We start from the raw sequence: 13678 nt of genomic DNA, 5'->3' as shown, positions 1-13678 counted from the left end.
CCGCACGCCCCTAGGGAGGATCAGAAAAAAAAAAAAAAAGATGTCATTCAGTTGCTAATTTCAGTAGCATGACACGGGGGAACTTTATCTGCTGTGCTGGGAACTACTAGATATAGCACCCAGTTTCACAGTTATCACGTGTAGATTTTAACAGCGATCATTGTTTGTTTGTTGAACATATAAACAGATAATAGACATTTTGTCAGGAAGTAAAGGGAGGTATTTTTTTTTAAAAGCTGAAGAAAAAAACAAATAGTCATCATTCAGCACAATTTACATGTTCAAAGGAAGTAGGAAGAAGTAACAAACTTATCTAGCCCTACCCCTTGTTCTTTGTGAGTTTTAATGATCATTCATTGAGTATATCTCACTCTGAAAAGAAAAGGAATAAAGTCAACATGTAGACGTACTCAAGTATACAAATGCATTTACACTTATGCGAGCTGTACTATATATATATATATATATATATATGCCCAAGATAATTTCCATTTGGGTCAGCATGGGTAAGAGCCAAAAAGCCACAAGACAAAGTATCACACTAATGTTCACACCTGCCGGATATTGAGTAAGAAAGCATGTTTGTCGGATGAAGTGTGGAGAAAACCACTATCTCATGGGCCTGCCCAACATTTCACATTTAAAATAAAATAAAAACAGAAATCAGTTGAGTGTGAAGGCCGGGAAATAATGGTGGCCACATAAATTATTGAAGCTAACAAGTCACATGACACCCGGCAGGGAAAATGACTAATTGAACATTTTCACACAAGGGCTTACTCACTTCTGTTGCAAATGATTCTGATGAAATGATATCATAAAATATTTACAGAAATGTGAGGAGTTGACTCTCCTGTGGTGAGATATTGCATGTATGTTTACATATTTTTTTCCTGACTAGAATGACGAAGGGTCTGGGCCAGCTGACCGATGGAACTTGGGGTCTGGATGATTTTCTCCATAGTCGCATGTATGGTATGTGGCCGGGGTACGACTACGTGGGATGGAGCAACCGGAGCTCCCCCAAAGGTTACGTGGAAATGACTTTTGAGTTCGACCACATCCGAAATTTCACCTCAGTGAAGGTAACAAGACAAAATGTAGAAATTAAAGTTTGAAAGAAACAAAAAAAAACTGCTTTAGCTTCATATTTCCTAGTTGTCATCCGCAGGTTCACTGTAACAATATGTTCAGTCGAGGGGTCCGGATGTTCAGGCAGGCCACTTGTTATTTCCGGTCGGGCTCAAACTGGGAATCCGACCCGGTGACCTTCAGGCCACCTGTCGACTCCGTGAGCCAAAGTGCCCGTTTTGTCACCGTGCCCCTCGGGGACCATACCGCCATCGCCATCAAATGCCGCTTTCACTTCAATGACCTCTGGATGCTGTTCAGCGAAGTCGCTTTCCAATCAGGTGCATTCAGTGTTTCTTTCCTTTCGTATTTGATTTTGCCAATATTTATCTTTATCTTCTCCCTTGTTTTTCCCCACTGTCAGGCTCAGCGGTGTACAACACATCTTTGACTCCTCGAAAACATGGACACCCAACAAATGGGCTGCCAGGTTAGGTTTGGTTAGCTCACTGACTTCTAAAGAAGGCCCAGCAGACAATAGATGTTTACTGACTGGATGTATTACGTGTGTTGACAAAATTCTACAGTTCAGTGCTTCAATAGAATTGGTGCAAAACATCTCGATCTGGTCCACCATGATCGATTCAATCCTCAAGGGCAGTTAATTGAATAAAGAAGCTGAAACGGGTTACCTCGTTTTCTGTGTATGCAGACAGTGCCCCCTGCTGGTAGCTTTTCAGATTAAACCTTAACCGTGAATCGAGTTGTGTTCAAGTCATTTAAATCTCATTTCCCATCCGATGTAGGGGATGATCCAACTCACAAAGTGGATGACAGCAATACAAGGATCCTGATTGGCTGCTTGGTGGCTATTATCGCTATCCTTTTGACCATCATAGTTATCATCTTGTGGCGGCAGGTGTGGCAAAAAATGCTTGAAAAGGTGCGAAAACGGTCATTTGAGTGCAATCATTTTCCATGTATGCATTTGCCAATAGCTAAAAGTGGCAACTATTACCTGTTTTAATGCTAAAGGCATCACGGCGAATTCTGGATGAGGAACTCACAGCCCGTCTCGCGCTTCAGACTCGGGCCTTTTCCTTCCAGCGCTCTTCTCTCTCCTCTTCTCTCTCCACCTCCAACTCCACCTATGAGAGGATCTTCCCCCTTTGCTCCGACTACCAGGAGCCGTCCCGCCTCATCCGGAGACTACCCGAGTTTGCACATTTCCCGGAACACCTGGGTGAGGTCACACACGGTTGCTTGAGGAATCAAAATCTTCCAGGAAATTATCGGAAGGTGGCGAATGTTAAAAATATTCCAGATTGGAAAATTTCCATGGGAATTTCTGGGAATTGAGGGACAATTTAATTGAAAGGTACACTTTTAAAACTGCTGAGTTAGAAGTACCCAAGCTGGGTGAAATCGCTTGCCCAGCGTTGGGTCCAAAAGGGACCAACCCAATGCTGGGTTATTTCGACCCAGCACATTGGGTTATAATGATGATGTAAAGCTACCAAGAAATGATTTTTCAGGGATAGCTGTGGTTAAAAATACTTATTTTCTGAGCAACATTTTCTCGGAAGAACAATTAACTTTCTTCTGCCAGCAAATCACCTCCATGATATGCTTGACAGTTTCCACAGCTGATGCCCTTCCTGACGGGACCAACCCAGAACCATCCAAGTGTCCAAATTCGACAACAAAATGGTCCAAAAAATGCGTCCAGCTTCAGCTCTTTAGCCCACCTAAATCCAGCCTTTACCCCAGTCTGCTGGGTCAAAAGATTTAACCCGACTTTTGGTAAAAATAACCCAATCTGCTCAAAATCCACAGCTACCAAGTGAATGAGTGAAGAAAACAACTCAGGGTTTTTGAGTGTGTATCCCATTTAAGCATAGATATACTGTAAACATTTTGTTTTGTCTGAAAAAAGCAGAAAAGAAACTATTAATGTTGAGGTAAACATGACCCACCTGTCAACCCAAAGCTTTACAGAGTGACAAAATCTCTACTCAAAAACACCAACAAAGTCCCCTTCAAAATTTTAAACGGAAAGAGCCAATGAAGTTCTTTCTCTACCCTTTTGGGCAATGGTTGTGAGTCAAGTTGTTTTAATCAGGATTATAAAATAATATAATTTCCTCACTTCTAATAAAGTTCTGTTGTAAGAGCCAACCTTTAATTTTGTAAATATTTTTTTCCTGCCCCCCCTCCACAAAATGACAATTTATTTGCAAACATTCCTACGACTTCAAATGGAAATTCTCCAACTTTGGAAAATTCCCAAAAGTTTGCAACCTTCGTCACTGAATCCATTCTGCTTTTCTCAACCTGCCCCCACCATAATGACGCCTTTGCATGTGTCTTCCGCATTAGGACCAAGCAGCTCCTACAGGACTCTTGCAGCCGGTGGTTCGGATGGCGGCCCCCCCTATGCAGAGGCCGACATCATCAGCCTGCAGGGGTCCGACAGCAACGGCCACTCTGTCACAGCTGTCAGCCTCAATATCTTGGCTGGCGCAGATTCATCCATGAGAGAGTTTCCCAGAGACAAACTCACGTTCAAAGAGAAACTGGGAGAGGGACAGTTTGGAGAGGTGCGTTTGCGCATCTGTGCCGCTTTGTGTTTGGAAATGCAGCGACATTCAGAATGTTTTTTTTTTTTTTTTAGGTGCACTTGTGTGAAGCAGAAGGCATGCAGGCCTTTTTAGATGATGACTCATCTGGAGAAGGGACGAACCGAGCACCCTTACTAGTAGCTGTTAAAACACTGCGAGAAGATGCCAACAAGAATGCAAGGTAACAACACTTAACAAAAGAAAAAAAAAAAACATGCTGAATTTACTCCATTTTATTTCATCAAGTGGATGAAATAAACTCATTTATAATGTTATCTGTGGTTTTATTGTTCTTGTTCCTGATAGTTAAGTGTCCTTGAGTGTTTTGAAAGGCACTTATAAATAAAATGTATGTTTATTATTATTTGAATCCAAGTAAATCTTTCAGTAAACTATACACCTACTTGAAAAGTGTATCTGGCTCCAGATGATTTTATTTTGTGCAACTACTGAGCTAAAAAATAAAAATTGAGTAAAGTCATCCAACATTTCTGCGCAGCCAGCCAATTCCCTTTCATTCAAGCAGGGCTGTAAGTACTCACATGTACAACAACAAAAAAAAAAAGGCTTTAAAAGTAAAAGTACTGATTCAAATTATTCATTTGAGGAAAAGTTAAAAAAAAAAAAAAACTCTGGAATGTACTTACCGGTAAGTGCAAAAGTAAAAATTAATGAATAAAATAAAAAAGTCAGTCGCTAATGGTGTCATGGTGCCTGACTTGTGTGCGGGCAGTGTGGGATCGGTTCCCACTCAGTGACGGTGTGGATGTGAGTGTGAATAGTTGTTGGTCCCTACGTGTGCCCTGTGACTGACTGGCGTGTCGTCCGCCTTCCGCCCAAAATCAGCTGGGACAGGCTCCAGCAACTCCGTGACCCTGTTCAGGATACGCGGTGTTGAAAATGGATGGATCATGGAAAAAGTCATCAGATAGCCAAAAATTCATATTTATGCTTCATTACTTCCCAACAGTGCATACAAGTCAAGTGTATGGATCCAATTCATATTTTTGTGTGCCACACCTTAGGAAGGATTTCCTGGAGGAGATCCGAATCATGTCTCGCCTGATGGACCCCAACATTGTCCGTCTGCTGGCTGTATGCGTGGACACAGACCCTCTTTGTATGATTACGGAGTACATGGAGAACGGAGACCTCAACCAGTTCCTTTGCCATCTCAGACTAAAGGAGGTTGATGATGAGGACTGTGAAGCAGGACAGGAGGAGAAAGAAGACAGGAGGATGGTCAGGTAGATGCCATATCCTTCCATGTTTATTGTGACAGCAGACATTTCGGTGCTGTATCAGAAATTGTCCAAGTTGAAAGATTTTTACATTATGAAATTAAAAAAAAAAAAAAAAAAATGCAGCGTTGAAACACTTATTCCATTTGCGTGCAGCACGACAGCCTGATGCTGATGCACCGTGTTTTCTTTGAACTCTGGTCTCCGCTAACCGACCCAAGTCTGCTGACCTCAGAACTTTACTGAGTATATATTCCATGAGCATTTCTTGAATGGAGGGCTTTAATTTGAACTGTAACTAGCGATTGTTTTTGACAATCGATTACTATGTCGATTATTTGGTTGACGAATCAATGAATCGGATTTTTTTTTTTTTAAACACACATTTTAAATTCTGTCGCTTTCAACAAAAACAGGACATTGTTTCACATTAACAGTGTAGAAAACATTAACTGAATGTACTAAATTGAAACCTAGAGATATTTGGAGTCTATTTCATCAAAAAAGGCATTGAAACAATAAATCAATGATCAAAAATGAATATTGATAATTGTTTACTTGTCGATTAATCGACTGATTGTTGTACCTTTAGAGTGACCGGAAAACATCGATTCCATGCACAAATCCATGCCGGTTTTCTCTTTCTAATCTTTACTCTTAAGCTACAGCAAACTGATAGACATGGCCGTGCAGATAGCCTCCGGTATGAAGTACTTGAACTCTCTCAACTTCGTCCATCGTGACCTGGCCACACGGAACTGCTTGGTGGGGAAGAACTACACCATAAAGATCGCAGATTTCGGCATGAGTCGCAATCTGTACCGCGGGGACTACTTTCGGATCCAGGGCCGAGCTGTGCTGCCAATCCGCTGGATGTCTTGGGAAAGCATTCTGCTGGTGAGGAACCAGTTTAAATAAAACAAGAGCGGCTCAGTCCACCTCCAGACAATGAAAAAACATTTCACAACCACTCGGTCACCACTTTTCTTCCCTTTTACCTGACTTCAATTTGGGACTTCCTCCAATAGTAGGATGTCATGACAAGTCAATAAGTGCAGTGGTGACAATAGCGCAACCTGACTATGAGGCAGCGAAATATCATGACTGTACATGTGTGCTTAAAAAAATGCTCTCAATATATCCTTCATTTGATTTATTATGATTACGCATCTGATTTCCAGGGTAAATTCACCATGGCTAGTGACGTGTGGGCATTCGGGGTGACTTTGTGGGAGATTTTGACTCTTTGCAAGAAGCAGCCGTACGCCCACCTCTCTGATGAGCAGGTCATTGAAAACACAGGCGAGTTCTTCCGGGACCAAGGCAAACAGGTGAGCGGCATACCTTTGTACACCTTATAGAATTTTGTTACCCAAACTTACATGCAGTGATGTTGGTAACGCGTTACGCCAAAATGTGCACAACGACTGAGGTTAGGGTTACACCATTGAGACTGAAATAAATAGCACATACTTCTGATGCACATATTGGGCATGCGGCAAATCAAATATTCACTTGATTCCTAACACCATAGTACTCACTGAAGGCACTTTACAAATAACTGCACGTTGTGGAACATGTAAGAAAGAGAAACTCCAATATTTACAACTTGAAAAATTCAACTTCCTGTCTGAGGAAATTACATGACGTATGTGTCGTGTCACGTCTTCGGCATTTGACGTAAGCAGCAATTGAGGAAATAGAGTGATTTACGTTTTCAAGCTAGAAATACAGTCACTATTTTGAGTTTGTGTGAGCTAAAAACAACAGCACACTGTCATCAACAGAGTGTTATCTAGCTTCAATAACACTGTGTAAAAAAATTAATACCGGTAAATAAAATGTATGTGCTGAATCTAACTATTAAAATAACATGTAATCGGACTTAGTTACTTTTTAAAGCAAGTCATCCTTTTTTTTCAAGCTAACTGTGGCAACACTGTGGATGTAAGATTGATCAGAAATTCTGTATGTTTGAATGCAATTTGTTTTCAATGTTTTCAATTTCATTTTTGCATTTTTCAAGGTGTACCTGCCCCAACCACCTCGTTGCCCCGATACCATCTACGAGTTGATGTTGAGTTGCTGGAGGAGAAATGCCAAACACAGGCCGAGCTTTCAGGACATACACAGTCAGTTGGTGGAGCACCTGGCGTAACCCACAGGACATATCGCTTGTGTCTGCTAAGCACAGCCTGCCCGCTCGCAAATTGTTCTGTATAAATGTTGAGTCACAGTCAACCCTGCAAATGTTATCCAGTTGTTTTAAACTACTTTGCGACAAAGGGACTGTATATATATGTGTGACGTGCAACTGAATATACCTTTTATACAGTACTATTGTCATATTGAATTACTCACTGTATTTATAATGTTTTTATTGTCTATTTATAGGTTTGAGTTATTATTATTGGGGTTTGAAACACATTTGTGCAGCTTTGTATTTTCATACAACCCTTGAATGGTGTGCAATTTATTTTATTATTTTATTTTTTTTAGATTGTATTTTCATACAACCCTTGAATGGTGTGCAATTTTATTTTATTTTATTATTTTATTTTTTTTTGAAAAGGTAAGCGTAGTTGTGAGACCTTTATAAAACAGCATTGGAATGTTGGCTTTATAATTCTGATAGGTTATGATTGGAACATGAAGCAACATACAAAGTTTCAGGATTTGTTACTTTGCAGGAATAAATGAAGTATAAAAATATTAAACTATGATTGGAACATGAAGCAACATACAAAGTTTCAGTATTTGTTACTTTGCAGGAATAAATAAAGTATAAAAAATATTAAAGTTCTCACAATAAAGGACACTCGTGTGACACTTTGGGACATTTTGACTTGCTTAATCTACTGAACGCCAATGAAAGAGTAGTTTTCGTTTGTCTGTCTGCATGCTATTCTCAGATTTGTTTGTTATATTTTGGTCAATGCTCAGGCCTTTGTCGCTTTTAGCCATTTTGGGCTTGTTTTATTAAATAACTTGCTGCCAACAGTTTTTTTTTGTTAACCATTTATACACACATGGGGGAAATACCAAATCACGATCATTCAGAAGAAATACAATTTAAGATACTGATCATTGTACAATTGTGTGTGCAAAGGTTTAGTCTCTTATAAAAAAACAGTTTCGTTATTCTTCTACAATTTCGTGAGCCCTGATTGATAATGCCAAGGAGGCCAAAGGTACTTTAACTTGATGGTACCCAATTGAGACAACGAATTTGATCCATTTGGGGTGACAACAAATTTTGAAACGCCTGTACGTATATTTCCTAAAATTGCCCCACCTCTTAACGGCCGCATGAACACATGCTCGTTTTTTAATGTAAGCAGAGCAGACATGTGGCCAGCAAAGAGCCATATGTTGGCTTTATAATTCTGATAGGTTATGATTGGAACATGAAGCAACATACAAAGTTTCAGTATTTGTTACTTTGCAGGAATAAATAAAGTATAAAAAATATTAAAGTTCTCACAATAAAGGACACTCGTGTGACACTTTGGGACATTTTGACTTGCTTAATCTACTGAACGCCAATGAAAGAGTAGTTTTCGTTTGTCTGTCTGCATGCTATTCTCAGATTTGTTTGTTATATTTTGGTCAATGCTCAGGCCTTTGTCGCTTTTAGCCATTTTGGGCTTGTTTTATTAAATAACTTGCCAACATTTTTTTTTTTTTGTTAACCATTTATACACATATGGGGAAATACCAAATCACGATCATTCAGAAGATATACAATTTAAGATACTGATCATTGTACTATTGTGTGTGCAAAGGTTTAGTCTCTTATAAAAAACAGTTTCGTTATTCTTCTACAATTTCGTGAGCCCTGACTGATAATGCCAAGGAGGCCAAAGGAACTTTAACTGGATAGTACCCAATTGAGACAACGAATTTGATCCATTTAGGGTTACAACAAAATTTGAAACGCCTGTACATACATTTCCTAAAATTGCCCCACCTCTTGACGGCCGCATGAACACATGCTCGTTTTTTAATGTAAGCAGAGCAGACATGTGGCCAGCAAAGAGCCATAAAAAAATACAAATCAATGTGTTTTTTTTTTAAATCGAGTATTGCGCAATGACTTTTATTTTGTCTCTCGTCCTTCGCCGTAGTTAGAAGCTGATTGGCCAGCTTTTCGTACCATGTTTCGCCTCGTGCACGTGGATTGGCTCTTTTGTTTACATCGGAATCGAACCATGGCACCACGAGAACTGGACCTCCCACTCAAGCGGATTCTCTCCGCCTCATCCCGGCGTAAACTGTTGCCCGTCGAACGGAAACAAACTTCAGCAGACATGGAGAAAGTTGTCATTGTAACCGGCGCGAACAGGTAACTTCATCGTACACGCGTTATTTCAAAGAGCAGTCATTGGGCGTTTGTCATCACAACCAAACTTGTAGCCGACTAATTGAGTTGGCGTAAGCGTCTCGAAACGAGTGACAGTCATTTAAAACGTCAACAGGTTTTTTTGCATAAGTACTGTATTTGAACAGTGCACGATACGATAATAATGTGCATTTAAACAAAACACTACCTTTATGGCAAACGACCATAAACTGACACCTCTCAAACTCCAAATGTAGCTGCCTACCCCCCAGTGATCACTTTAGATATGTGGGCATTCTTCTACAACTGATGAAGGCCCGGGTGCCAAAAGCGCTGACCGCTACTGTTATCAACATTATCTGCAAGTCTTTGTATCTCTCATTGTCGTGTGTGTTCTTTTTATAGTGGTATTGGTCTTGCCTTATGTGAAAGGCTTCTGGCTGAGCACATCCAGGTCCGTTTGTGTCTGGCATGCAGAAACATGCAGCGGGCCAGAGCTGCCCGCTCTGCCCTTTTGGCGTCTCACTCCGAGGCCCGTGTGGACTTACTGCAGCTTGATGTGGGTTCTGTGCAGTCAGTGCTCGCTGCTGCCCGAGAACTCAAAGCCAGGTCGAAACATTTCTTCGTGACACTGACATGGCAGATACTGGACCTCATTTGACACACTTGATCGATTAATTTTAGATGTTTTTTTTTTCCCACCACAGGTACAAAAGAATTGACTTTTTGTATCTAAATGCAGGAATAATGCCCAATCCACAAGTGGATATAAAAGCTTTCTTCAAAGGTTTGTTCTCAAGGTAATAGTCCAGTTTTATTACTAATCTCATTTGTTCAAGCTACAGGGCCATTTTTTTGACGTCATTGTAACCGGCGCGAACAGGTAACTTCATCGTACACGCGTTATTTCAAAGAGCAGTCATTGGGCGTTTGTCATCACAACCAAACTTGTAGCCGACTAATTGAGTTGGCGTAAGCGTCTCGAAACGAGTGACAGTCATTTAAAACGTCAACAGGTTTTTTTGCATAAGTACTGTATTTGAACAGTGCACGATACGATAATAATGTGCATTTAAACAAAACACTGCCTTTATGGCAAACGACCATAAACTGACACCTCTCAAACTGCAAATGTAGCTGCCTACCCCCCAGTGATCACTTTAGATATGTGGGCATTCTTCTACAACTGATGAAGGCCCGGGTGCCAAAAGCGCTGACCGCTACTGTTATCAACATTATCTGCAAGTCTTTGTATCTCTCATTGTCGTGTGTGTTCTTTTTATAGTGGTATTGGTCTTGCCTTATGTGAAAGGCTTCTGGCTGAGCACATCCAGGTCCGTTTGTGTCTGGCATGCAGAAACATGCAGCGGGCCAGAGCTGCCCGCTCTGCCCTTTTGGCGTCTCACTCCGAGGCCCGTGTGGACTTACTGCAGCTTGATGTGGGTTCTGTGCAGTCAGTGCTCGCTGCTGCCCGAGAACTCAAAGCCAGGTCGAAACATTTCTTCGTGACACTGACATGGCAGATACTGGACCTCATTTGACACACTTGATCGATTAATTTTAGATGTTTTTTTTTTCCCACCACAGGTACAAAAGAATTGACTTTTTGTATCTAAATGCAGGAATAATGCCCAATCCACAAGTGGATATAAAAGCTTTCTTCAAAGGTTTGTTCTCAAGGTAATAGTCCAGTTTTATTACTAATCTCATTTGTTCAAGCTACAGGGCCATTTTTTTGACAGTCTGTGTAGTGATGTAATATGTCTCTCTCAACAGAAACGTCATCAGCATGTTTGCAACAGCGGAGGGTCTTTTAACACAGCAGGATCACCTCAACTCTGACGGTCTGCAGGAAGTTTTTGCCACAAACCTGTTTGGTCATTTTCTCCTGGTACACACTCAACCGAACAAATCAGATAATACACTTTATTAGGCACGCCAAGACCTTCAAAGGAAATTCTGCTTTTACAAACATAATAAATGCAGTTTAACAATTAATTTAATATTTTTTTATTTATAGTGTCCCGCTTCATATTGAGGGGACGTGTCTGATAGTTCTGTAACCTTTATAACTTTCTTGCAAAGTGCATGAATCTCATTAGATTGTGCAGGTGTCACACATATTGTAACCATTTTGAACCTAGTCACTGTATTTGGGTAGTGTAAGATGGAAAAACACATATTATTGTTCAGTATGAAAGCACATCTCCACCATGTGAGAGGGACAACAGCAAACCCAAACCGGTTGAAGTCGGATCTTGCAGGTTTGACACTCTGATTTCCTTCAAGGTCAGGGAACTGGAGCCTCTGTTGTGTGAGGCGGGTCACACATCACGTGTCGTGTGGACCTCTTCAAGTAACGCCCGCCGCACTGCCTTCAGCATTGAGGATATCCAGCACAAAAATGGGACTGAGCCCTACAGCTCCTCCAAGTATGCCTCGGACATGCTCAGTGTGGCCCTCAATAGACACAAGAACAGTCAGGTTTGTTTTTGCACACGCGGCACTTGAACATCACTGCAAACGCATTAAAGCGCTTTGAAATAGCGTAATTTCACGAGAATAAGACGCCCTCTGATATAATAAATAAAAGCTTTCTTCAAAGGTTTGTTCTCAAGGTAAAAGTCCAGTTTATTACTAATCTCATTTGTTCAAGCTATAGGGCCATTTTTTTGAGAGTCTGTGTAGTGATGTAATATGTCTCTCTCAACAGAAACGTCATCAGCATGTTTGCAACAGCGGAGGGTCTTTTAACACAGCAGGATCACCTCAACTCTGACGGTCTGCAGGAAGTTTTTGCCACAAACCTGTTTGGTCATTTTCTCCTGGTACACACTCAACCGAACAAATCAGATAATACACTTTATTAGGCACGCCAAGACCTTCAAAGGAAATTCTGCTTTTACAAACATAATAAATGCAGTTTAACAATTAATTTAATATTTTTTTATTTATAGTGTCCCGCTTCATATTGAGGGGACGTGTCTGATAGTTCTGTAACCTTTATAACTTTCTTGCAAAGTGCATGAATCTCATTAGATTGTGCAGGTGTCACACATATTGTAACCATTTTGAACCTAGTCACTGTATTTGGGTAGTGTAAGATGGAAAAACACATATTATTGTTCAGTATGAAAGCACATCTCCACCATGTGAGAGGGACAACAGCAAACCCAAACCGGTTGAAGTCGGATCTTGCAGGTTTGACACTCTGATTTCCTTCAAGGTCAGGGAACTGGAGCCTCTGTTGTGTGAGGCGGGTCACACATCACGTGTCGTGTGGACCTCTTCAAGTAACGCCCGCCGCACTGCCTTCAGCATTGAGGATATCCAGCACAAAAATGGGACTGAGCCCTACAGCTCCTCCAAGTATGCCTCGGACATGCTCAGTGTGGCCCTCAATAGACACAAGAACAGTCAGGTTTGTTTTTGCACACGCGGCACTTGAACATCACTGCAAACGCATTAAAGCGCTTTGAAATTTCCCTCGAATAAGACGCCCTCTGATAAAATACTGAAACAGCATACTAACTTCTGGGAGGGCTTTCTGTGTCTCAACATTTTGTTCTTTTCCACCAGGGGCTTTTCTCCTCTGTGATATGTCCAGGACTGGTGATGACCAATCTCACTTATGGCATCCTGCCCTCCTGTTTCTGGACTTTTATTATGCCAATCATGTGGTTGGTGAGTGCCATTGTTTGTTTTGTTTTGTTTTTTGGTTTTCCTGAAGCGTCACATGGTGTTTTCTATATTGAGCAGATCAGGATCTTCACGAATACGTTTACTCTTACACCACATAATGGAGCGGAGTCACTGGTATGTCACAAAGTCAAGTCACCCATCAAACGGAATGCTAAAATGGAAGATATTTTTAAACGGAAAATAATATGGACTTCCACAGCATTGGCTGTTCCTTCAAACACCAGAGTCTCTGGACCCGAGGGCAAAATATCACAGCTTGACATCAGGACTTGGAGCAAACTACACAGAACCACGGCCAGTAAGATTTCAATTATACTGATCGAGCACATTATTTGCAAGAATAAATTGGACAACTGTGCCACCCAATGTTGCTTTTACAAATGTATTCATGCTCAATTTTGGATGACACTGCCAGATTGAATCGAAAAGCGTGTTGAGCATTGTGGCGGTTTGTAGCACATTGTCAATCAAACATGAAATTAGATTTGGATTTGTTCAGTAGGGCACACTCTACATTCATGAACTTTTGAATCGTAACAAAAAGATTTTTTAACTCAGTGCATTACAGTCACGAGGCTGAAAACTGAGCATTGTCTTTGGAAAAGCAGAATTTGTTCTCTGCTACTGTTGTACTGAATCTAATTAGAGGTGGCAAGTAAGAATTTGAAAATACAGCATTAACTTCCTCGAGGAATGTTTTA

At 40.8% G+C, this 13678-nt stretch overlaps 2 protein-coding genes across 2 annotated transcripts; both read left to right on the top strand.

The window, feature by feature from the left end:
• The first annotated feature begins 902 nt into the window (after positions 1-902).
• LOC109521131 (discoidin domain-containing receptor 2-like) lies at positions 903-7402 on the top strand. Its single transcript, XM_019878793.1, has 11 exons — positions 903-1085; positions 1172-1412; positions 1496-1561; positions 1878-2014; positions 2107-2314; positions 3451-3671; positions 3746-3873; positions 4718-4939; positions 5596-5830; positions 6115-6264; positions 6960-7402. Exons 1-11 carry the CDS (start codon positions 903-905, stop codon positions 7089-7091), a joined length of 1923 nt encoding a protein of 640 aa, XP_019734352.1. The 3' UTR covers positions 7092-7402.
• Positions 7403-9116: 1714 nt separating this feature from the next.
• LOC109521128 (3-keto-steroid reductase-like) lies at positions 9117-13317 on the top strand. Its single transcript, XM_019878791.1, has 8 exons — positions 9117-9278; positions 9681-9884; positions 9983-10075; positions 11052-11166; positions 11565-11759; positions 12855-12959; positions 13035-13091; positions 13177-13317. The coding sequence occupies exons 1-8, from the start codon at positions 9145-9147 to the stop codon at positions 13294-13296; spliced, it is 1023 nt and encodes a 340-aa protein (XP_019734350.1). The 5' UTR covers positions 9117-9144; the 3' UTR covers positions 13297-13317.
• Positions 13318-13678: the final 361 nt, after the last annotated feature.

The sequence above is a fragment of the Hippocampus comes genome, unplaced genomic scaffold, assembly GCF_001891065.2.
Source record: "Hippocampus comes isolate QL1 unplaced genomic scaffold, H_comes_QL1_v1.1 scaffold85, whole genome shotgun sequence".
Lineage (NCBI taxonomy): Eukaryota > Metazoa > Chordata > Actinopteri > Syngnathiformes > Syngnathidae > Hippocampus > Hippocampus comes.
The sequence above is the reverse complement of the archived record's forward strand: the minus strand, read 5'-3'. Positions and strand labels throughout refer to the sequence as shown.

Bases quoted from the DNA above. Each gene is read 5' to 3' on its own strand.
- LOC109521131 (XM_019878793.1), top strand. From the start codon at position 903: ATGACGAAGGGTCTGGGCCAGCTGACCGATGGAACTTGGGGTCTGGAT. The intron at 1,086-1,171 runs GTAACAAGACAA...TGTCATCCGCAG, and splicing joins GAAATTTCACCTCAGTGAAG to GTTCACTGTAACAATATGTT. The intron at 6,265-6,959 runs GTGAGCGGCATA...GCATTTTTCAAG, and splicing joins TCCGGGACCAAGGCAAACAG to GTGTACCTGCCCCAACCACC.
- LOC109521128 (XM_019878791.1), top strand. From the start codon at position 9,145: ATGGCACCACGAGAACTGGACCTCCCACTCAAGCGGATTCTCTCCGCC. The intron at 11,760-12,854 runs GTTTGTTTTTGC...CTTTTCCACCAG, and splicing joins ATAGACACAAGAACAGTCAG to GGGCTTTTCTCCTCTGTGAT. The intron at 13,092-13,176 runs GTATGTCACAAA...GGACTTCCACAG, and splicing joins ATAATGGAGCGGAGTCACTG to CATTGGCTGTTCCTTCAAAC.